General features: G+C 42.1%; 1 protein-coding gene across 1 annotated transcript in view; it reads left to right on the forward strand.

The window, feature by feature from the left end:
- Window positions 1-25,920, forward strand: part of LOC144499054 (dedicator of cytokinesis protein 4-like) — a 386,914-nt gene that overhangs the window by 217,877 nt on the left and 143,117 nt on the right. The window contains exons 18-23 of the mRNA XM_078221109.1: window positions 4,019-4,116; window positions 4,226-4,309; window positions 5,131-5,231; window positions 6,305-6,386; window positions 10,235-10,405; window positions 14,967-15,159. Of these exons, the coding sequence (XP_078077235.1) occupies window positions 4,019-4,116; window positions 4,226-4,309; window positions 5,131-5,231; window positions 6,305-6,386; window positions 10,235-10,405; window positions 14,967-15,159 (729 nt within the window). The remainder of the gene's footprint in view (window positions 1-4,018; window positions 4,117-4,225; window positions 4,310-5,130; window positions 5,232-6,304; window positions 6,387-10,234; window positions 10,406-14,966; window positions 15,160-25,920) is intronic.

Consider the following 25,920-nt stretch of genomic DNA (forward strand, 5'->3'; position numbering starts at 1 on the left):
CAAAGATCTGACTACACTAATCCTATTTTCCAGCGCTTGGCCCATATCCCTGGAGGTTCTGACAGCACACGTGAATGTCTAAATATTTCCTAAATGAGCGTTTCTGACTCAACCCCCCTTTCAGGCAGTGAGTTCCAAACTCCCACCACCCTCTGGGTCAAAAGGTTTGTCCTCAACTCCCTTGTTAGCTTTCTGCCTCTTACTTTAAATCTATGCCCCCTGGTTATTCACCCCTCTACTAATGGGAAAAGTACTCTCCTATCCACGCTATCTATGCCTCTCATGCACTTCTATCAGTCCATTTTCAACCTTCGCTGCTCCAAGGAAAACAGACCCAGCCTATCTAATCTTTCCTCACAGCTCAGACCCACCAGCCCAGGCAATTTCCTGGTAAATCTCTTCTGCATCCTCTCTAGTGCAATTACATCCTTACTATAATGCGGTGACCAGAACTGCATGCAGTATTCCAGTTGTGGCCTCACCAGCTTTTTATACAGTTCCAAGATGACCTCCCTGCTCTTGTAATCTATGCCTTGGTTAATAAAGGCAAGTATCCCATATGCCTTCTTAACCACTTTATCTATCTGCCCTGCTACCTTCAGGGATCTGTGGATATGAACTCCAAGATCCCTCTGATCTTCAGTACCTTCCAGGATCCTATCATTCATAGTGTAATCGTTGCCTTGTTAGCCCTCTCCAAGTGCATTTTCTCTCACTTTTCTGGGTTGGACTCCATTTGCCACTGCTCTACCCATCTGACCAGTCCATTGATATCCTCCTGCAACTTAAGGCTATCCTCCTCGCTATTTACCTGTAGAAGGCATGATCAAGAAGTTTGAGAATGACATAATTTTCATGTCATTCACAAACTTCTTGATCATACCTTCTACATTTAAGTCCAAACATTAATGTATACTACCAATAGCAGGGGCCCCAGCACCGAGCCCTGTGGAACCCCACTGGAAACAGACTTGCATCACAGAAGCATCCCTCTGCCATCACCCTCTGCTTCCTGCCTCTCAGCCAATTTTGGTTCCAATGTGCCACTTTGCCTTGGATCCCATGGGCCCTTACTTTCTTGACCAGTCTGCTATGAGGGGCCTTATCAAAAGCCTTGCTGAAGTCCACATAGACCACATCAAATGCATTACCCTCATCAACATTCCTGATTACCCCCTCAAAAAATTTGATTCAATCTGTTAAATATGACCTTCCCTAACAAATCCATGCTGACTATCTCCAATTAATCTGCGTCTATCCAAGTGCAGATATCCCTCCACGGAAGTTAGACAAACTGACCTATAATTTGCTGGCCTATCCTGTTCTCCCTTTTTAATAATGGGACAATGTTAGCAGTCCTCTGGCACCTCACCTGTGAGAAGTTTAACAACACCAGGTTAAAGTCCAACAGGCTTATTTGGTAGCAAATGCCACCAATCTGTTGGACTTTAACCTGGTGTTGTTTAACTTCTTACTGTGTTTACCCCAGTCCAACACCGACATCTCCACATCATGACCTCACCTGTGGCCAGAAAGGATTTGAAAATTACTGTCAGTGCCCCTGATATCTCCTCCCTTGTCTCCCTCAACAACCGAGGGTACATCTCATCTGAGTGGATTTAATCACTTTTAAGGTTGCTAAACCTGTTAGTACCTCTTCTCTTTATGTTAATTTCTTCTAATGTTTCACAGATTTCCACCCTGATGTCTACACCCGTGTCGTTCAATTCCTTTGTGAAGATCAACACAAAATATTCATTGAGGAATGTACCCACGTCTTCTGTGTTCACACACACATCTATACAGTCCCGAATTGGCCCTTCTCTTTCTCGAGTTATTCTTTTTCTCTTTATATGTTTAAAAATCCCTTTTATATGTTTTCCTTTATTCCATCCACCAAAGCTTCTTCATGCACTCTTGCCATTGCTAATCTTTTTAAGTTCCCCCCACACTTTTTAGACTCCACTGTATTGAGCCCTTGGTATCTGCCTAAAGCTTCTCTATTTTTCTTAATTCTGACCTCTTTGTCCCTTGAAATCCAGGGTTTTCTGGTCCTACCGTTGTCTTTACAGGGACATATTTGCCCTGTATTCTCACTATCTCCTCCTTGAAGGCCTCCCATTGCTCTAAAGGCTTTATCTGCAAGTCCCTTGAGCCAAATCGTATCTTACAATCATAGACTCCCTACAGTGCAGAAGGAGGCCATTCGGCCCATCGAGCCTGCATCGACAACAATCCCACCTGATCACCATCACTCCATGTATTTACCCTGCAAGTCCCCCTGACACTAAGGGGGATTTAGCATGGCCAATTAACCTAACCCATACATCTTTGGACTGTGGGATGAAACTGGAGCACCTGGAGGAAACCCATGGAGACACGGTGAAAATGTGCAAACTCCACGCTCACAATCACCTGAGGCTGGAATTGAACCTGGGTCCCTGGCGCTGTGAGGCAGCAGTGCTAACTATTGTGCCACCATGCCACCCTTTACCTTAGTAAAATTAGCCTTTCCCCAGTTAAGAGCTTTTATACTGGGCCCATCTTTACCCTTTTCCATAACTATCCTAAATCTAACTGAATTATTGAGGTCACTATCTCCAAAATCCGTCTGCGTGGAGTCCACCAGTTTCTTGCAGCTGGAGGCTCCATGACCTTTGAAAGGGGTTGCATGAAGGCAAGTTCACCACAGTGTACCTAAACACTTGGAGGCTTTCCACTCCATTCCCCAGGCTCTTCAACCCTCGGCCATAGTGTACTTTTAATTTATACTGACCTCTCTGATGGAGCCTCCAGTGAGAGGCCCCTGTGGAGTGCAGAGGCTTCAGGGTCCTCTGATTGAGACATTACATCAAAATCTGACCCGCCTTCCTTCAAGCAGCGAGCTCGGAGGCAGCAATTAAGAAATATCGCTTCACCACTCTGGCTGCTGGCAAGTGCGGAATTGGGTCCTTGAATTGATCCTAACATCAGGGTCCTGAGGCCAACAGTAAAATCCTGTACATAGTTTCATTCCTTATTCTAATCTGATTTACTTTGAACAATGCAAACTGAATTTTTGAAAACAAGCAAAGCCTGTTGTTCCAGCACAAGTTGGGTTTGTATAGTGAGTATTCAATGTCAGCAACCTAACTCTGCTGTGGACCATAAGATGCATAAAGTTAGCCTCATCTTTCCTGTTTCACAGCGACTGCCTGAACTGAGTATATCCAGCGCTTTGTTTTACTTAGTGTGTATAAAAGCTCTTTGTATAGGATGTTGGTGAGACCACATCTGGAGTATTGTGTCCAGTTTTGGTCTTCTTATTTGAGGAAGGATGTGGTGGCATTGGAGGCAGCTCAGAGGAGGTTCACCAGATTGATTCCAGGGATGAAAGGGGTGACAAATGAGGAGAGATTAAGCAGTTTGGGCTTGTACTCGCTGGTGTTTCGAAGGTTGAGAGGGGATCTGATCGAGATGTATAACATTTTAAAAGGGATTGATAAAGTAAATGTGGACCAAATGTTTCCTCTTATGGGGCAATCCAGAACAAGAGGTTACAGGTATCGGTTGAGAGGCGGTAGGTTTAAAACTGAGATGAGGTGGAACTACTTCTCTCAGAGGGTGGTGAATTTGTGGAACCTGCTGTCCCATAAGGCAGTGGAGTCTGAGTCATTGAATGGTTTCAAGAAAGAGATAGATACTTTTCTAATTTTAAAAAAAAGGATAAGGGAAATGGGGAACAGGTGGGGAGGTGGATTTCAGACCAGGGAGAGATCAGCCGTGATCTGATAGATTGACAGAGCAGGCTGGAATGGCTGAATTTGCCTACTTCTGTTCCTACATTTCTATGTTTTGTCTGTATATAAGCAACACCACGCTGAGTTTACTCTCACACTCTTTTTTGGTTTGAAAGTAGATACCTAATTTTAATTTCGGCTGTTGCAGTTGTACAGTTATTTCAGACATGTAGAGTAATGTTGTTTCACTGTTCAGTTTTTAAAACATTCATTTACCTTTCTCACAATCTACTTTTTAGGAGATTTACTAGATTTCCTGAAATGGAGAGCCCACCCAGAAAGAATAAGCGACATCCTTTCAAAATTCAAAGATATAGATGGTGCGGAAATAGTTAAGGTAGAAAGCTTTGCGTAACTTGACACATCCACAGCATGTTATGTAAAATGGCCTTTGATTTGTGAGGAAGACCAGTGATTCGAAACTCTCACTTGAATTCCTTTTGTAGTTTCTGCAAGACACATTGGATGCATTATTTGGAATTTTGGATGAAAATCCACAGAAATATGGATTGAAGGTTTTTGATTCATTGGTGAGTAACTTTGCTATTTCAATTTGGAACATCTACCTAGGGTGATAGGCAGCAGTGATCTGAGTAATCCACATTCATACTCTTGTAATGAATGATACTCCTGTGTTTTAAACTGGAATCTAATTTGAAAGCGATTTGCCTTCAATTTTTAAAGATAACCCCCAATTCTTTTTGGTCGGAATCTTATCACCTTTCATGCCGGCGGGATTTTCCCATCCCGCCACAGTGAAGGGAGATTTGGCTGGCCGCCAAATTCTCCGACCTTGCTGCAGCGGGAGCGTGGTAGTCCTCTGGCACCTCACCTGTGGCCAGAAAGGATTTGAAAATTACTGTCAGTGCCCCTGATATCTCCTCCCTTGTCTCCCTCAACAACCTAGGGTACATCTCACCTGAGTGGATTTAATCACTTTTAAGGTTGCTAAACCTGTTAGTACCTCTTCTCTTTATGTTAATTTCTTCTAATATTTCACAGATTTCCACCCTGATGTCTACACTGGTGTCGTAAGATCACGCTATTTATCTGTTTTGGAGGATTTAATGTAATCAGAAACTAAATTGTCTGTGGTATATGGAATTACATTTTATTGTACCTCCCTTTTACCTGTTAAGACATTTTTTGTTGCACTTTCAGCTAGTTCAACATCCATTCACCCGAGTCAGTGTATTTCCTCACTGATTACATCGTCCTCTGAATAATTTAACTTTTCATTTTAATTTGCAGATACCAAATATTCCAAACAAATTTCTAATGACATGAGGTATATCCCAATGCAGTGTATTTGTAAGAACATTTTTGTTTCAAATACAATTATATATTGCAGGTTCACATAATCAATTTGCTGCAGGACATCAAATTTCAGCATTTTAAGCCAGTCATGGATACCTACATAGAGAGTCATTTTGCAGGAGCATTGGCTTACAGGTACTGACATTATTGTTGGCTTAACTATATCACAGTGCTGCTTCAATAATCTCTTCTAGCCAATTCGGTCGAAGTCACAGATGTTTCAGCAAAAATATTCTGATATCAACAAAACTGACCACAAAGTTCATTACAGCTGTGTTTAAAAAGTGTTGGTTCAAGAAATATTACAGCTTTCCCAGTTCAGATGTTCTATCACTAAATTAAAATGTTTCAATATATATAGCTGGAATGTTAGAAGGCATCCAAGCTCTGTACAGTAAGTGAATGTTAATTCACATCCATAATTCCTACATATTACAGGCCTCAAATTGAGACCAAACTTTTCGAAGTAAAAGTAAAGAAAATTGGAGAAGATGTTACCACAGGCTGTTCTTGCAAGCATCATAGCAATTGGTTTCAGAACATTATGAATGGAGATTTCAACCTTTTATTTTACTACAATATTGAACCTTGGGGACGTACTTCACTTCATAAATAATGCGTGATTAAATATTGCAGTATGTACCAGTGAGCTAATCTCTGTGGTTCAGGAGACTTGTGCAAAACTCATTAAAAAACCCAAGGGTCCAGATTTTTAAGTCATAATAAGTATGAGGCTATCCATGCTCACTATTACTAAACATAAATTCGAAGCAACTTCCATTCCATAATTTAAGCGCAAAGATCAGAAATGGCACAGTGGTTAGCACTGTTGCCTCACGGCACCAGAGACCTGGGTTCGATTCCGGCCTTGGGTGACTGTGTGGAGTTTTCTTCGGGTACTCTGGTTTCCTCCCGCAATCCAAAGGTGTGCAAGTTTGTGGATTGGTGATGCTAAACTGTCCAAAGATGTGCAGGTTAGGTAGATTAGCCATGATAAATGTGCAGGGTTAGCGGGATAGGGTGCAGTGTTGGGTCTGTGTAAGATGCTATTTTGGAGAGTTGATGCAGACTCGATAGGCCATATAGCCTCCTCCTGCACTGTAGAGATCTTAAGGGAGCAGTGACTGGCCTACCTGTCCTATCAACATGGAGAATGAGGAGAAAAATGTCTTTTTCAAAACATTTACTATCTCTTTTTCTTGTCTCAGGGACCTTATAAAAGTGCTGAAAAGGTACATTGATCGGTCAATAGAAGCAGAGCGACAAGAGCATATTCAGGATGTGCTGAGGGTAAGTATTTGTTGTATTCACCAATAAATGCTTTTTTTCAATGGACATATTAAAGACTTTACAGCTAGATTTCAACCTTTTATTTTACTACAATATTGAAACTTGGGGACGTACTTCATAAATAATGCATGAGTGAATACTTGCAGTATCTACCAGTGAGATAATCATTATAGTGGTTCAGGAGACTTGTGCAAAACTCATAAAACCCAAGGGTCCAGATTTTTAAGTTATAATAAGTGTGAGGCTATCGATGCTCACTATTACTAAACATAAATTGGAAGCAACTTCCATTCCATAATTTAAAATGCAAACATCAGAAATTTGCTGTTGGAGATATATAAAAATATGTAATTGTTTATAGTTTTTTCTGTGTCTTTTATCTTTTAAACCCATCTTTTCTTCCCTCTCCCTTGCTTTCTGTACAAGGTTTTGTTTTAGATTAAATATTCAAACTTACATATTCCCGGTTTTGACTGTGCATGTCTCAGTAAGGATTCTTCAGTCCAGTTGAAGAGACACATTGAGGGTTAACATGGTCTAAGCCAGCAGCACAAAACATGCTTATAACAAACCCGCACAGTTTTGGTCCCCGTATTTGAGGAAAGATGTAGTGGCATTGGAGGCAGTTCAGAGGAGGTTCACTAGATTGATTCCAGAGATGAGGGGTTTGTCGTATGAAGAGAGATTGAACAGTTTAGGCCGAAACTCTCTGGAATTTAGAAGAATGAGGGGAGATCAAATTGAGGTATTCAAGATGATAAAAGGTATGGATAAAGTAGACGTGGAGCGGATGCTTTCGCTGGTGGGGCATTCTAGGACGAGATGTTATCATAGTCTTAGGATAAGGGGTAGCAAATTTAAAACAGAGTTGAGGAGAAACTACTTCTCCCAAAGCGTTGTGAATCTGTGGAATTCGCTACCCCAAAGTGCGGTGGATGCTGGGACAGTGAGTAAATTTAAGGAGGAGTTAGACAGATTTTTAATTGGTAATGGATTGAAAGGTTATGGGGAAAAGGTAGGAAAATGGGGATGAGGAGCATATCAGCCATGATCAAATGGCAGAACAGACTCGATGGGCCGAATGGTCTAATTCTGCTCCTATATCTTATGAACTTATGAAATGATTCTTCACTCTGCCCAATTTTCATTCCACTAAGATTCACCGAATGATAGGTCAAACGCTTTTTGATTCCTGGATTGAGTTTTTATTTGGTCTGAAATTAAAAATCTGGGCAATATTTTCAAAGTCAATGGAAAATAAAAATTGGCGTGGTGGAAAATCAGCTGCTGATTCACTGAGTCCATTTGACCCGACGGATGTAGACTTGGATTTCATCCCTGCTGTTGCTTGGTCTGTTCACACAGGTCCCAGATATCCTGTGGAGGGTGCCATGCAGTTATGACTGACAACTGCAAATCACAGTCTAAGTGAGAGCATAATGAACAGCAAACTCTGTTCATTCTCTACTGACCGCTAAATCTGGGCCATTATGATTTGTATGGAATTAAAATTAAGTTGTGTGTATTCTTTTTGATTTGGTTTGATTTATTATTGTCACATGTATTAGCATGCAGTGAAATGTATTGTTTCTTGCGCGCTATACAGACAAAGCATACCGTTCATAGAGAAGGAAACAAGAGAGTGCAGAATGCAGTGTTACAGTCACAGTTAGGGTGTGGAGAAAGATCAACTTAATGCAAGGTAGGTCCATTCAAAAGTCTGATGGCAGCAGGGAAGAAGCTGTCCTTGAGTCGATGGTATGTGACCTCAGACTTTTGTATGTTTTTCCATACAAAAAGGGTGGGGGAAGGTGGAAGAGAGAATGTCTGGGGGTGTGGGGTCCTTAATTATGCTGGCTGCTTTGCTGAGGAAACGGGAAGTGTAGACAAAGTCAGTGGATGAGAGGCTGCTTTGTGTGATGGATTGGGCTCCATTCACAACCTTTTGTTTCTTGCGGTCTTGGGCAGAGCAGGAGCCATGCCAAACTGTGGTACAACCAGAAAGAATGCTTTCTATGGTGCATCTGTAAAAGTTGGTGAGAGTCTGTAGCTGACATGCCAAATTTCCTTAGTCTTCTGAGAAAGTAGAGGCTTCTCAGTTGATGGGCTTTCTTATCTATAGTGCTAGCAAGGAGGGAACAGGACAGGTTATTGATGATCTGGACATCTAAAAACCTGAAGCTCTCAACCATTTCTACTTTGTCCCCGTTGATGCAGACAGGAGCATGTTCTCCTTTACACTTCCTGAAGTCGATGACAATCTCCTTCAATCTCTATTCAACCTCATAAATGTAAACTCTTCAAACGTGTTGAAAACTTGATTTGACGTCCAATTAATTCATGATTTGTCAGCACTGGTTTTGTAACATGGGAAGGAAGGCAAGAAATCAAAGTGTGGTTTCCTCCTAATACAGCCAGAGAAGACTGAGCTATTGTGGTTATTAATGGCTCCAAGATGAAAGTAATACTTTTTAACAGTTTAAGCATTGAAGTATCACTGGTGCTTCTCTATGAACTTCGAATAATGCTAATTGCCCAACTTGTTCATCTTGCAATTGCAATGTAAACAAAATATTGAATTTGATCTGAAATGTGACATTTCATACTGCAATGAATGAACATTACTTAGTATTAAAGGATATCCTGTTATATTGCTCATGGAGGCGTAGGACAAAGTGAACTGATTTCAGAGGGAAGCTATTTGGTCTGGAGATCTGGAGTACTGATAGTTGAGAAAATGTTGAGCTGTATCTGTGACAGGAAGCTTTGTAATGCGAAACCCCTATTCGGAAACCACTTGGTGCGTACTACTAAATAAGGAGTTTCAGATATCCAAAGCAAATCTAATATATTATTTGTAACTTACCATCACTAACTTATATCGGACTAACAAAAATTTAGTGATTGTAATCACCACACTATGATGCAAGGGTCATGTTAGCGGCTGTCTTCAAAGCATATTTTTAATGTTCTATTTATCTGGGAAAAATGTTCTTATTCCTGCATTTCCAATAGTAATTTCAAGCCCAATTCCTTCAGTGAATTCTGGCAGGGGTTTAAATAATAGGGTAGAGAACCTTTGGTAGGAATGTTCCAAAATTGATATTGAACTATTAAAATTAATTTCCTTGTGTTGAGAGTTTCAGTGACCTAATGATACAGGTATTGAGCCAGAGTGGAAAGGTTTAAGGGCTAATTTATTTTGAGTTGGTTATAGCCATGGCTCACCACCAATGCATTGGGATTGGCTTCTGTGTACCATGACTAAATCCATAACAAGTCCAGCTTAAACTGACCCACTGTACAATTTGAAGAACGTTTTCACTTTTGAAGGGCTTGTATACCATAACTGGCTATCCGCTAGTTTATTAGACGTAACCATTCAAGATATGAATAATGGAGAACTGTAAAGATTAGAAGGTAAAGTCTCCATAGTCCCAGATGACCATAGGCTGCTCTCTCCTTTGAGGTGATTTTAACCTGAGGATCCCCACACCTCAGGCTAGGTTGAGAAGGTGGGGTCTTCATGAATAACCTCAGCCTGTACGGGAATTGAACCTGCACTGTTGGCGTCACTCTGCATCACGAATCAGTCGTCTAGCCAACTGAGCTAATTGACTCATTATGATGAATACTTTGAAAAAGATGTTCGCTCTACACAATAAGGGAGTTCCATAAAACAACTGAAAATTTTAAAAGTAATACTAAAATAACATAAGCCTATTATTGCTGTAGAGTGAACCACGTGCTTTTTGTTGTTGACTTTGATAGTTTCCAAATGCAATAGATCAAGTAACTCCAGTCATTTCACAACCATGCATTTAATAATTGTCCAATTCCAATTCTAGGCACAGGAATATATATTTAAATATATAATTCATTCCCGGAGCCTTTACACTCTTGCAACTGGTGGGCAGAATGAAGAAGAATTTCGAAGTAGCATTTATGAACTATTCCAGTCAGTGCGATACTTCCTCTCCATTGATAGCCAGGGATCTTCCATCATTACACAGACTCAGGTGAATATCTACAAGTTTTATTAATACAATGCCTTTAATGTAGTAAGCACACTTTATGTTTCAAAGAAACAAAATTTGTCACCATTACAGATGAGCTGATCTAAAGCTTGGTCAAAGAGATAGATTTTAAGGAGTGTCTAAAAGGCGGAAAGAGCGGTAAAGAGGTCAGAGGGAATGCCAGAGCTTGGGGCCTAGGCAACTGACAGGACACCTATCAGTGGTGAAAAAATAAACATTACAGATGCTAAAAAGACCATAATTGGAGGAGCACAGATATCTTGGAGGGTTAGAGGAGATTGCAGAAAGGGAGGGGCAGGGCCATGGAGAGCTACTTTTAAAAAAAGTGACCGTTTTTAAAATCAAGGCATTGCTTAATCAGCTACTGTAGGTCATTGAGCACAGAAGTGAAGGGTGAATGGGTGATCCGCACAGTGATGCAAGAACAGTGTTTTGGATGACAAATTTGCAGAGGGTAGAATGTAGGAAGCTGGCTAGGATTACATTGGGTAAGGCAAGTCTAGGGGTAATAAAGGCATGGATGCAAGTTCAGAAGTAGGGGCAGAGGCAATGATTCCGAGGTGGAAATGGTTGATCTTAGTAACACACACATGTGTTGAAGGCTCATCTCATGGTCAAATATTGACACCAAGGTTGTGAAAAATCTGAGACAGTTGCCAAGGATAGGGACAGAGTTGGTGTTTAGGGAATAGAGTTTGTGGTGGGGATTAAAGATGATGACATTGGTCCTCCCAATATGTTGTTGGAAGACATTTCTGTTCGTCCTGCCTTGATGCTGGAGAAGCAGTCTGAAAACTTTGAGACGGTGGAGGGGCTGAGGGAGGTTATGGTGAGTTAGCGATAGATGCCATCAGGGTATATGTAGAAACTGACATTTTTGGAGGATGTTGCCAAGAGGTCACATGCAGATGAGAAATAAGATGGAGCTGAAATAGATCCTTGGGGACATCAAAGGTCACGTTGCAGGAACAGGAAGAGAAAGCATTGTAGGTGACTCTCTGGCTGTGCTGTCTCACTCAGGTGAGTCGTTTAAATCAGTCGATGAACATATTCTTAATTTGGAGGTAAGTAAATTAGTAATATTTTCTATGCTGTTGCAAAAATAAAATTAGGTTCGAAAATGTTGAAGGATTCCCGGAACATCCTTGACGTGGCTCATGGCAGTCTGGGGTTTGGAGCGTGGTTGATTCAGAATGTGGTGAAAACCTGTGGTAAAATGTGTGGCCTTATGCTGACTTTTACCACATTAGAATCACAAGAATGATTTAACCCTTTTCTTCCTTCTGTAAACTCCGTATTTTCCTCAGGCTCTGATTGTCTTCACTGATTTCCATTTGTTTTATGATTATTCCAATGTGTTGGCAATGCAAAAGAGATTCCCAGGAAATCTTGGTGTAATTCACTGACACACAGATCTCTACAAAAAAAGTTGTTGGTTGCGCAAAATGGGTAACAATATAAAAGTGATGCTCCCAAACTTTTTAAAGTTTATTTTTTATTGTCACAAGTAGGCTTACGTTAACGCTGCAATGAAGTTACTGTGAAAACCCCCTAGTCACCACACTCCGGCACCTGTTTGGGTACACTGCAGGAGAATTCAGCATGACCAATGCACCTAACCAGACTTTCAGACTATGGGAGGAAACCGGAGCAGCCTGAAGAAACTCATGCAGACTCGGGGATAACGTGCAGACTACACACAGTGACCCAAGCCAGGAATGGTCATAGAGTCAGAGAATATGGCACAGAAGGAGGCCATTCGGCCCATCGAGGCTGCACCGATAACAATCCCACCCAGGGTCCATCCCCGTGACCCCACATATTTACCCTACTAATGCCCTTAACATCCCCCCCCTAACACTAAGGAGCAATTTAGCATGGCCAATCAACCTAACCCGCACATTTTTGGACTGTGGGAGGAAACTGGAGCAGCCGGAGGAAACCCACGCAGACACGGGGAGAACGTGAAAACTTCACACAGACAGTGACCCGAGGCCAGAATTGAACCCGGGTCCCTGGCGCTGTGAGGCAGCAATGCTAGCCACTGTGCGGCCCCTTAGAAATGCCAAGAAGATATAATGGGCAAACTTGTCGCTCATTTCTCCCTCACTGAATATTCTTTTGCACTGAAGTCAGGGGAGAGGAAAATCGAACAAAGTGAAAAACAGCTGTTGATTCACAAACTCTTGTTTTACATTATCGTAAAAGATCAGTATCACTTCCAAACCGTTATTCTGGTGCTAAATTCAAGATGTGCATCCTTTTAAGTCTCGAGGATATATTTGCCCTTCAATCTTGATATAAAATCTTGAGCATCTTCAGGTGAAGGCTTGAATGCTGCCTTTGTTTGTGAAAGGTCAAAGAAGAAACTTCCAATATTTATGCTTTGATATTATTTCAATATAAAAATGTATATTAATTAGATAGTGGCATCTTGCACATTGACACTTTTTTTTTCATTATTTATCAATCATTTGAAAAGATTGGTAAATTTTGAAACTAATGTTGCTTGCATTTGAGAAATACCATAGGTAAAGGGAATAATTGGGCTGAATTTCTTTTTTTATTCATTCGTGGGACATGGGCGTTGCTGGCTGGCCAGCATTTATTGCCCATCCCTTGTTGCCCGAGGGCAGCTGAGAGAAAACCACATTGCATGTAGGTCAGATCAGGTAAGGATGGCAGATTTTCTTCCCTAAAGTGAACCAGATGGGTTTTCCCGACAATCGGCAATGGTTTCATGGTCATCAGTAGAGTCTTAATTCCAGATCATTTTTATTGAATTCAAATTCCACTATCTGCCGTGGCGGGATAAGAATCCAGGGTCCCCAGAACATTAGCTGAGTTTCTGGATTCATGGTCTAGTGATAATACCACTCAGCCATTGCTTCCCCTGTCAATCCCAAATGGGGGAACCTGAGCCCCTGCAGACTGGTGCACCTGACGGCAATCTTGGCAGCCTCCTCATTCACCATCCTCTCGAAGATGTCAGGTAGGCAGGCTGGCATTTCTGAAGCCTTGGCAGCCCCACCTAGGACGGTGGGTGTCTCTACATGGAGGTGTCCGTTGGAGGTTTATGCTTGAAGTTAAAATTATTAAAGGCAATGCCTTTAAGCCCCTTGAGCTGGAGGGGAAATTTCTCCTTTGGGATACAGGTGTGGCCTTTTCTATCGGTGGCCCCCTCTTTGGAGCACAGAGCCTATGGCTCCACCATTCACCTTATTGGACCAGTGGTGCGGGCAGTCAATTCGGGTTACTGCCTACTCATGGGGGAAGTTTTGACAATGTGGGAATGTGTGCTGGAGCCTTTCCAATGCAGCTCCTCACTATTTTCCTGCCATCACTGGGCTGGGGAAATTCATCCCATTTTGTTCTTTCAGCACATGAATTCTTAATTTTTGAGGGAATGCTCAAACACTGCCATAACAAATTATCAGCATTCTGTGATGCAGGTTGTCTCACCAAAATACAACTGGCGCTGGAGATCTGAAGTAGAAACAGAACATCCTGGAAATGCTCAGTGGGGCAGGCTGAGGATGGAGGCAAAGAGCAAAAGGGGAAGGTTTACGATATGGTGGCAGGGAAGAGGAGATAAATGATAAGAGGGATGGTGGTGCTGGATAAAAGAAGCAGTAACGGGGCAAGTGAAAAACAAGAGATGAGTTTGGAGGAGCCGTGAATGACAACAGCATAAACATTCTCAAGACCTGTGGTTCAATACACGGGGGCAGTAATGATGGTCAGAAATAGCTGCACTTGATGTTGAGTCTGGAAGGCTGTAAAGAGACAAAACAAAAGACTAAGCGCTGATTGGCCAACCTCTGTTGAGCTTCCTTGAAGCAGTAGGAGGCAGAGGACACCAAAGTGAGATGGAAATTCAAATGGCACCCGGAAGCTCTAGGTCATTCTTGCAGGTTGCATTGAAATGGTCAGCAAAGCAATCACCTGATCTATGCTCGGTCTCCCCAGAGTAGACGGAATTCTACCTCCCCCCCCCTTCAAAAATCTTCAAGGTGGTGCGGATAATGGATTGATCTGCATTGGTCTCTCAGGCGCAGTCCACCCCCATCCTGTCACTTTTTTGGAGAGTAGAAAGTTCACGCCAGTCCTGGGAGGGGTGGTAAACACGTGCTTCAAAGCGTGTGGACGCCATTTTGTAAGGGCACCCTGATCTCTCAGTGCAATGGAAGGCCCTTTCCCTCCCCCACAGACATCAGGGAACCTCCCCCCACACCCCCCCCCCCCACCCAAACAATCGCCCCCTATGTCACGAACAGTGAATACGGTATACGAACAAAGAAGAAAATCGAACAAAATGAAAAATAGTTGCCGGTATAGTAACAATTGTGCTACGCTACCTAATGAATCCCAAGTTGATTGCTGTTTTACCTAGAAGGAATATTTGGTGGCTACGGACAACGGGAAGTGAGGAGGTAGTGTATGAGCAAATGTTGCTTCTCCTGCTCTTCCCATCACTCCAATTTGACAGTTGGTATCAACTTTCAGTTCCAGTTGTTGACTCCGTTTTCTTTGTCCTCACCAGGCTGTGTTCCTGAGCTCTTTTCCAGCTGTGTACTCAGAGCTGCTGAAACTGATAGATGTGCGAGAAGTGGCAAACCTGGTAAGAGACACCTTGCGCAGCATGCCAGATGTCCTGCATGTGGAATATTCATTGGAAGCTGTCAAACTCCAGTGCATTGCTAAAACAGTGGAGAGCCAACTGTTTGCTAATCCTGGTAAGAGGAGATGGTTGTTGGTTATGCTATTGCGTTAATCCTACTTTTCTCCAATGTTCCTTGCACTGCCTATATTTGTTGATAAATGTATGCAATTCCAGAGTTGGTTGCTGCAGATTTTTATCGGATCAAAAGATCTCTGTTTAATGTTAAAGGTTATGATCCTCGGAAGATTTTATGGCACTTTCACAACATGGAGTTTGCACGTTCTTCAGTTTCTGCGTGGGCTTCCTCCGGATGCCTAACCTTCTTCGCCTAATCTGCACAGCTTTGGACTATGGGAGGAAACCAGAGCACTCGGAGGAAACCCACGCAGTCACAGGGGAGAACGTGCAAACTCACCACAGACCCAAGTCGGGAATCAAACCCGGGTCCCTGGCGCTGTGAGGCAGCAGTGCTAACCACTGTGCCACCGTGCTGTCCCCTCTATTGAGTGGGTTGCGGGGTTAGAATGGGGGTTGGGCCTGAATAAGATACTCTGTCAGAGAGTCGGTGCAGACTCGATGGGCCGAATGTCGTCCTCCTGCACTGTAGGAAGTCTATGATTCGAGATAGGATTCTAACCAATGGAACTGTATATGTATTTTCTTTTCAGGAAGGTAACTTGTATATGGAGAATAGGAAGGAACTTAAAAGCTTTTTGAAGAACCTAAATTGCAACTGCAAAGTTTATTTATTTTTCAGAAGTTCCAACATTAAAAGTAATTTTCTGTCCTGTTTTGTATATCATTCAGTAGTTGTAAATGTAACAATTAAACATACTAATGCTATGCCACCATGTAGTAAACGCATAATTACCAAATCTGCAACTTTCCAGCTACTATTCACGGAATCATAGAACCCCTACAGTGCAAAAGGAGGCCATTCAGCCCATCAAGCCTGCATGCAACAATCCCACCCAGGCCCTATCCCCTTCACCTCACACAGTTATGCTGTTAATACTCCTAACACTAAGGGACAATTTAGCATGGCCAATCAACCTAACTTGCACATCTTTGGACTTTGGGAGAAACCCAGAGGAAACCCACGCAGACACAGGAAGAATGTGCAAACTCTACACAGACAGCCACCCCCAAGACCAGAATTGAACTCTGGTCCCTGGCGCTGTGAGACAGCAGTGCTAACCACTGTGCCGCCATGCTGCACAAGAGTGCAAATATTGTGACTTTCCATGACTGCTTTATCCTTGTGGTGACAATAATAATGCCGATCCACATGGCACACAGGTGCCAGCCATATGCCATACTTCATTGCAAGGCAAACTCATGGATCAGAGAGGCAGCTGAAACCAAAGGATCTAAGTAAATCTAGTTCATGCTAATAGACTGCCACTTCAACTCCCTCCTTAATTCTTACATTGGTGTTTTTGAGCTACTGCCAAGAACTTTGGCCATTTCTTCCTGCCCAAGAACATTTTGACAGTGTCTTCTGTGCACAGCATGCGCACGGTTGACGAACTCTCATGTTTTTGGTCTTTTCGGTCAAGCACTTGACAGGATTTGAGTCAGCTTATTTCTTTTCAAATAGATTTTTAAAAGGAAAGGCAGTGAACTGTGTGGGTCTCGAGAGCAGACATTGAAGAACACTTGTTCGCTCTGAAATGCTATTAGATTTTGCTTGATTTCACTCTCGCACTAGATGTTTTACAATTGACAAAGCAGTCAGCACTGAGTAGTGGTTAAGAATCAAGTCAGTTCGGTTTAGTGGCTGGAATTATGGAAGCAAGCATAGTTTTTAATTTCTTTCTTTTGGAAGAGACAAAGGTTACATGTGCGGAGAAACAGACAGACAAGCAATAGGTAAAGACTCTTTACAGGTAAAGACTCCTGTAAAGACTCGCATTCCAATTTGTAATTATCTTGCAATTGTGTCTTTGCCTATATATGTCGTGTTTGTAAACCTACCTCTCCACTCACCTGATGAAGGAGCAGCGCTCCGAAAGCTCGTGATTCCAAATAAAAGTATTGGACTTTCATCTGTTGTTGTGAAACTTCTTACTGAAGTGTAATACAGCACAGAGGGAGGCTATTCAGCCTGTGTTGGCTTCTTTCATAAACTGTGCAACAGATGGAGGAAGATTTCTTTTGATTTGGGGCAACACCACTGGGTTTCAGACAACATCCCAATGCAAGGGCATTATTGTCAGCTTGGTTGTTTCATTTTTTACTTGTTAGAAACTCCAGGACTTGGAGTATGTTATCTAAGTTAATACTTCAGTGCAGTACTCGGGGAGTGCTGCAATGTCCAAGATGCCATTTTTCAACTGAAATGTTTAACTGAAGGTCTGTCAACCTGGTTCAATGGATGTAACAGGCCCTACGCCACGAATAAAAAAAACTGCCAGCGAGCTGCAGATTGTCTCCTTCAGTCAACCTTACTTAAAAATAAGTCACTGTGTAGAGATTGCTGTGGTTGCTCACATAATAATGGCTGCACTTGAAAAGTAATTGTATATTTTTATTTGTTCATGAGATGGATGCATCAATAGCAAGGCGAGCATTTATTGCCCAACCCTGATACCCCTTGAGCAGGTGATTGTGAGCTGCTTTCTTGAACTGCTGCAGTCTGTGGTGTTGTAAGTACCCCCAACATACTGTAAGAGAGACTGTTTCAGGATCTTAATCTAGCCATGATGAAGAAACAGTGATATATTCCACGGTCAGACTGGTGAGTGACTTGGAGGGTATAATAACTCCAGGAGTCGGCTGTAAAGGAACAGTGCTTTATTGTACAAAATAAAGCAAAAACCACAAAGCTGTGGTGAACACAACTGGGATAATGGACCCCCTCGGGCCTGCTTTATACAGGGTTTGGTATACGAGCTCCACCTAGTTAGTTAATTACCAATCCCCAGGGAACTTGTATTCAACAGGGAGGTCAATCAGTGATTCCCCATGCAAGTCATGGAGGTGATCACAGAGGGAAACAGGTGGTGTTCCCACGGCTTGTTCTTCTAGGCAAGAAGGAATGAGAGTTTGGAAGGTGGTGTTGAAGAAGTTCCTGCATGTTGTAGATGTTATGTAATGCTGCCACAGTTGTGCAGTGTTCTGAGGTGTACTTAGGATGTAGGGAACTGGACAAATCCAAGTGTTTTTTTGAGCTACGAGTTGTTCATTGTTTACTAAAACCAGAATGCTGTGGAGGTTGGAATGGTATATCTGTATTTGTTTATTTAATGCATTCTTTATTGCTGATCAGTAGACTGGGCATGTCTGCCAGAATGTTATGTTGGCACCTTGATTCATTTTGTATTTGGAATGGGAAATGTCATTGGATCAGAAATAAAAGAATGTTATTCCACTCCAGACCTAAAGAGTCAATGAACAAATCTGTGAATGAATGATTGATTCAAGGAACCAAATTCATGTTCTCTTTTGTTCCCCATTTGGCATTGAGCCAGAGGGAAAATGTTTCAAAGTGACTTGTTTCCATTCACATTACATAAAGCACAGCTGAAACAGCTCTCCACAGTTGAAAAGATAAGAAGCCTACCAACAAGCAGGTAGTAATTGGCTATGAAGGCTACCAATCAAAAAAATCTGAAATTACCAAACAGCTGCTAATAAAACACCCAGCAAGGAGGCAAAAGGGAACTAATTAAAACACTAATTTAAGAAAAATCCTTTTGGCTGCCATGTTGTGAATAACCTGAGGATGTAGCACTCAAGATGAGACTTCTAACATAATAATCACTTAAATTATAATCAAGAACAAAATTATTAAACTTACTCTTATGGTCATTGGTGTTTAAGATCTCTCCAACAATTTTTCCCTCTGCATATCAATCCCTCTTTCGACTCAAACAAGTAGGCGACAACTCTTCAGGATGTACCAAAGATGACTTCATAAACACTCAGTACTACAATCACCAAAATGTAGATACACCGGCTATCCTTCTGATAGAAATATGGAAGGCATTCGAAAGATGATCAGATCCTGGGGCTCAGTGAGGAACCTACATGAATACAGAAGGCGACGATTGACTGAGTTAATCAAGTTCTTGTGAGGATCATCGGAAAAGCATTGGAACTGATAGTTCTACTAAAGGATTGAGGAGAAGGCAATATGCCATGTACCATCAAAAAACAGAAAAAAAAGATAAACTGCTAAGCCTAACACCTGTTGTGTCAGAAATAATGGTATCCAACAAGGGCAGTGTGAAACATCAGGAAAAGTATGGCAACTCACCATGGCTATATGAACTGAGAATAATGCTTGGCAAACTGGTTAGAATTCTTCAAGGAGCCTTGGAGCTTATGTATCAAGAGAACTCTAAGGATATTGTTTATTTGGGCTTCAGCTAGTTTTTTTGACAGGAGGCTACCAGCAGGAGATTGGTCCATCATTTCGAAAGAAAGAACACACAAACATAGGTTCGATGGCTAGTTAATGAAGTGAATTGGCAACCAACTCTGTCGAAGGAGAAGGAGTGCTTACCTATGGAGCTGTATCAGGAAGTGATTATGCAGGGTCATAGTGCTGAAATACTTGCTATCAGATTCTGCATTAGAAACTGAATGTCCTGAAGTTGCTAATAACATAAAAGCAAAAGAAAAAGCATACAAAGTGGCGAGGATTAGTGGGAAGCCAGAGTATTGGAAAGCCTTTAAAAGCAAGCAGAGGACAACTAAAAAAACAATAAAGGGGGAGAAGATGAAATATGAGTGTAAGCTGGCTAGTAATATAAAAGAAGATAGGAAAAGTTTTTTTTCAACATATAAAAGGTAAGAGAGAGGCAACAATCGACATTGGACCATAGAAATCATAGAAACCCTACAGTACAGAAAAAGGCCATTCGGCCCATCGAGTCTGCACCGACCACAATCCCACCCAGGCCCTACCCCCATATCCCTACATATTTTGCCCACTAATCCCTCTAACCTACACATCTCAGGACACTAAGGGGCAATTTAAGCATGGCCAATCAACCTAACCCGCACATCTTTGGAATGTGGGAGGAAACCGGAGCACCCGGAGGAAATCCACGCAGACACGAGGAGAATGTGCAAACTCCACACAGACAGTGACCTAAGCCGGGAATTGAACCCAGGTCCCTGGAGCTGTGAAGCAGCAGTGCTAACCACTGTGCTACCGTGCCGACCACTGGAAAATGAGGCTGGAGAAGTAATAATAGGAAACAAAGAAATGTCAGAGGAACTGAATAGTTACTTTGCATCAGTCTTCACGGTGGAAGACACCAGTGAGATGCCAGAGCTCCAGGAGAATCAGGGGGCACAGATGAGTGTAATGGCCATCACTAAGGAGAAAGTTCTGGGGAAACTGAAAGGTCTGAAGGTGGATAGGTCACCTGGACCGGATAGAAAACACTCCAGGGTTCTGAAAGAGATAACTGAGGAAATTGTGGAGGCATTGGTGGTGATCTTTCAGCAATCACTGGAGGCAGGGAGGGTCCCAGAGGACTGGAAAGTAGCTAATGTTTAAGAAGGAAGGGAGGCAGCAGAAGGGAAATTATAGGCCGGTTAGCCTGACTTCAGTTGTTGGCAAGATTTTAGAGTCCATTATTAAAGATGAGATCACAGAGTACTTGGAAGTGCATGATAAAATAGGACTGAGACAGCACGGCTTTGTCAAGGGGAGGTCATGTCTGACAAATCTGTTCGAGTTCTTTGAGAAGGTAACAAGGAAGTTAGATAAAGGAGAACCAGTGGACATGATTTAATTAGATTTCCAAAAGGCCTTTGACAAGGTGCCGCTGTTAAATAAGTTAAGTGCCCATGGTGTTAAGGCTAAGATCCTGGCATGGATAGAGGATTGGCTGACTGGCAGAAGGCAGAGAGTGGAGATAAAGGGGATTTTTTCAGGATGGCAGCTGGTGACTAGTGGTGTGCCTCAGGGGTCAGTGCTGGGACCACAACTTTTCACAATATATATTAACGATTTGGAGAAAAGACCTGAAGGCACTGTTGCTAAGTTTGCAGATGATACAAAGATGTGTAGAGGGACAGGTAGTATTGAGGAAGCGGGGAGCTGCAGAAGGACTTGGACAGGTTAGGAGAATGAGCAAAGAAGTGGCAGATGGAATACAATGTGGAAAAGTGTGAGGTTATGCACTTTGGAAGGAGGAATGGAGGCATAGACTATTTCCTAAATGGGGAAATGCTTAGGGAATCAGAAACTTGGGAGTCCTTGTTCAAGATTCTCTTCAGGTTAACATGCAGGTTCAGTCGGCAGTTAGGAAGGCAAATGCAATGTTAGTATTCATGTCAAGAGGGCTAGAATACAAGAGGAGGGGTGTACTACTGAGGCTGTATAAGGCTCTGGTCAGACCCCATTTTGAGTATTGTGAGCTGTTTTGGGCCCTGTATCTAAGGAAGGATGTTCTGGCCTTGGAGAGTGTCAAGAGGAGGTTCACAAGAATGATCCCTGGAAGAAGAGCTTGTCGTATGAGTTGAGGACTCTGGGTCTGTATTCACTGGAGTTTAGAAGGATGAACACGGACCTTATTGAAACTTACAGGATACTGCGAGGCCTGGATAGAGTGGATATGGAGAGGATGTTTCCACTGGTAGGAAAAACTAGAACCAGAGGGCACAACCTCAGGCTAAAGGGACGATCCTTTAAAACAGAGATGAGGAGGAAGTTCTCCAGCCAGAGAGTGGTGTATCTGTGGAACACTTGGCCACAGAAGGCTGTGGAGGCCAGGTCAATGAATGTCTTTCAGACAGAGATAGATAAGTTCTTGATTAATAAGGGGATCAGGGGTTAAGGGGAAAAGGCAGGAGAATGGGGATGAGAAAAATATCAGCCATGATTGAATGGCGGAGCAGACTCGATGGGCTGAATGGCCTATTTCTGCTCCTATGTCTTATGGTTTTATGGTCTTATAAAATGGTGGGGGATGGGGTGGTGCAAGGGATTTATTTGCAAGCTACACTTCAGGTGAACAATTGCAGAGAGATTTGGCTAAATTGAGACTTTGAGTTAAGAAATGGAAAATAATATTCAATTTCAACAAGATACTAAAGCAGAATAAAGCTAGTAACTATAGGCTCAGTAAGTGGTGTTAGTTTTTGGGATACATTGCAGGAGAAAGACTGGACTGTGGATCTATCTGTGGATAGATTTTTAAGTCATCCATGCAATGTGCAGCAGTGCTACAAAAGACAGATAGGATCTTGGGTTGTAAAACATGAGGAAAGAACATAAATCGCAAAATATGGTCCTTATCCAGATTATCTAGACTTTTACAGATGCACCATAGAAAGCATTCTTTCCAGTTGTATCACAGCTTGGTATGGCTCCTGCTCTGCCCAAGACCGCAAGAAACTACAAAGGGTCGTGAATGAAGCCCAGCCTAGTTATGACTGTAACATGACATTCTGCACCCTCTTCTTTCCTTCTCTATGTACGGTATGCTTTGTCTGTATAGCATGCAAGAAACAATACTTTTCACTCTATACTAATACATGCAACAATAATAAACCAAATCAAATTTAAAAATCCTGCTGGGGCAGCATTCCATTCCCTTCTGGAGTAGTGTATGTTTTATTGTTTGCCATATTGCAGGGAAAACATCATAACACAAAGTAAGGGGCACAACACCTGGCATCCGCAATCCAAGGGCCAAAGAGGAATTACAGAAGAGAAAGGTTCTGTTTGAGGTATCCAAGATTGTTAAGGGAACATGTTCAGCCAGGAAGGGAGATGAGAAATGGCCAAAAGCTTGATCCAATCATTGTATGACTGTTCTCAAAATAGGTGGGGGAGAGGTAAAAGGAAGAAAATCTAAAGTTCTAAGTTTCAGTCTCTGGAACCTAAACATCTGCGAGCATGACTGCCTAAGAGGGACCTAGATAGGAGATAGGAATGGGGCTGGAGTTGGAGGAAGAGAGTATTAAGGAGCAAAGGGTTGTTGGCTGAGGTTATGGAAGAGCTGTGACCAAGAGATGGCCCTTTGATGAAGCTTAGAATTTAGGTAGATGGTTCAATCAACAAATTAACTCGCGTAGATCAAAGTGAATGTGTTTGGTAGCGACTGCCTTAGAGGATGACAAATTTACTGATGTCAACTTCTACATTAGACAGCTCTTTCACGAGAATATCAATTGAGTGAAATGGGCATTGAACCATGTATCCTTTTTTAAAATTCTGTGACCAATGAGATACATTGAAATTGTCTTTCCTGGCCTTGTATTTTCCTATGAATCTAAAGACGACCAACCCATTTTGTGTGGGAGGAAGTGAGGCATAATACACCAGGATTTCATGATTGACAAAGCAACGGACCATGAATTAGCTTTCCAATTACATCTGCTGTAACTTGCACAGGAAAAACAATGTAAGCTCATAGCTTGCAAGGTTCAGTAATTGAAGAGCAAAAACGCTCTATTCAAAACCTCTTGCTAATTTCCACTCCAGCCTCAACCTAGTGTGCATTTTTGTCTATAGCCACAGGGATGCACCAGAGTTTACCATTTCCAATTGTCAAATCACAGGAAGCTGACAGTATTCCATCTAGAAAAGCAGAATACTGCATATGCTGGAAAATCTGAAACAAAAATGAAAAATGCTGGAAAATCTCAGTAGGTCTGGCAGCATCTGTGGAGAGAGAAACAGAGTTAACGTTATGAGTCTGTATGACTTAAGAGTCATGTAGATGTGAAACATTGAGAGAAATTCTCTGATCCTGCCTGCCGTGGGAATCGTAACGGAGGGACAGAAAATTCTGCGGACCATTTAAAGGTCTGTTGACCTTGAGTGGGAATTTCCAGTCTTGAGGCACGCATGGCTGGAAAATCCCACCCATTAACTCTGTTTCTCCACAGATGCTACCAAACCTGCCAGCATTTTCTGTTTTTATGTCAGTATTCCATCCATCCCTCTTTTAAATCGGGTTTCTTTGCATTTTAACTTCCACATTATAAAGAACAAAGAAAAGTACAGCACAGGAACAAGCCCTTCTGCCCACCAAGCCTATGCCAACACATGATGCCTTTCTAAATTAAAGACCTTTTGCCTTTACGCAGTTGATATCCCTCTATTCCCTGCCCATTCATATATCTGTCAAGATAGCTCTTAAACATTGCTAATGTATCTGTTTCTACTGCATGAAACTACAAAAGATTGTAAACGTAGCCCAGTCCATCATGCAAACCAGCCTCCCATCCATTGACTCCAACTACACTTCCCGCTAACTTGGAAAAACAGCCAGCATAATCAATAATCCTCCGCACCCCAGACATTCTCTCTTCCACCTTCTTCCATTGGGAAAAAGATACATAAGTCTGAGAACACGTATCAACTGACTCAAAAACAACTTCTTTCCTGCTGCCATCAGATTTTGAATGGACCTACCTTATATTAAGTTGATCTTTCTCTATACCCTAGCTATGACTACAACACTACATTCTGCATCCTCTCCTCTCCATCTCCCCTATGTACTGTATGAACAATATGCTTTGTCTGTATAGCATGCAAGAACAATACTTTTCACTGTACATCAATACATGTGACAATAAATCAAATCAAATCATCTCCAAAAAAAATACTCCTGTGGCTGTGCATTCCAGACACTTAACACCCTCTGTGTAAAAAAAAACTTGCCCCTCACAGCTCCTTTAAACTTTCCCCCTTTTTCCTTAAATGTATGTCCTCTAGTAATTGACATTTCTACCCTGGGTCGAAATTCTTCACTACCTGGTCCCATGTCACATTCCCTGCTCCCCATCCTGTATCCCCAAACTATTGGTGAGCAAAGCAATACTACAGAATTGCCAGACATATAAAAGTATTTTACACAGGAGCTGCATATGACTTAGCATGGAAATTTTGACATTATGTTGACTTATATTTATGAATGGACTTGGACTTTGTGCTGACATTTTAGTGACATTTAGAATGAAAAAACTTTCTTCCTATAGGATTATTTCATTACCACGTAACAACTCAAAGGCATTGAGTGACTGTGATGAAAAGTGAAATTCAATAGGGTTAGAAATGTGTGTCGTTGACAAAAGTGATCCATAAGCAACAGAACGCAATAGTCTCATTTGAGTTGGTGCTAGTTGAAGTAAATATCGTCTGAAAGATTTGAGAAATATGTTTCAGTTTAAAAACTAGCTCAGCCTGCCATTTTTTCTTTAATGCAGACAAGGAATTGGGGAATGGGGGGTTACGGGGGAGATTGTTCGTGTAGCATTTCTTAAATACAGAATATGTTGGTTTACAGGGACAGCACTACCTGCACAATCCATTTGGATTTCTTCAGTAGTGCCAATGAGAAACTCTGTGGCAGTGCAAGTAGTGGCCCACAGCACAGTCTGACCTGGGAAATTGACATAAGTCTGTGTAGTGACATTTCAAATGGCACCACGTGAACACATCATTCCACCAGTGTGTTCTGTGATCTGCGGCAGTCAAGGGGTGCACTTGAAATTTTCGACTGATAAACACTCCAAAGATGTGCCGGTTAGGTGGATTGGCCATGTTGAATTGCCCCTTAGTGTCCCAAAATGGGTAGGTTAGGGGGATTAGAGGGGTAAATACTTGGGGTTACGGAGAACAGGTCTGGGTGGGGTTGCCCCTTAGTGTAATGAGGATTATGCGGAGTTACAAAGATAGGACCTGGGTGGGATTCAGACTCGATGGGCTGAATGGTCTCCTTCTGCACTCTCGGGATTCTATTCTATGAACTCGCTCAAACAAGCAAAACTTCAACTTCACGTTACTGCCTCCTTGCAATTCTATTAAACGTTTTTTTTTGCAGGGAAGATTTTGGCTTTGCTCTGTGACCATTCAAAA

This window comes from Mustelus asterias, chromosome 9 (assembly GCF_964213995.1).
Source record: "Mustelus asterias chromosome 9, sMusAst1.hap1.1, whole genome shotgun sequence".
NCBI lineage: Eukaryota > Metazoa > Chordata > Chondrichthyes > Carcharhiniformes > Triakidae > Mustelus > Mustelus asterias.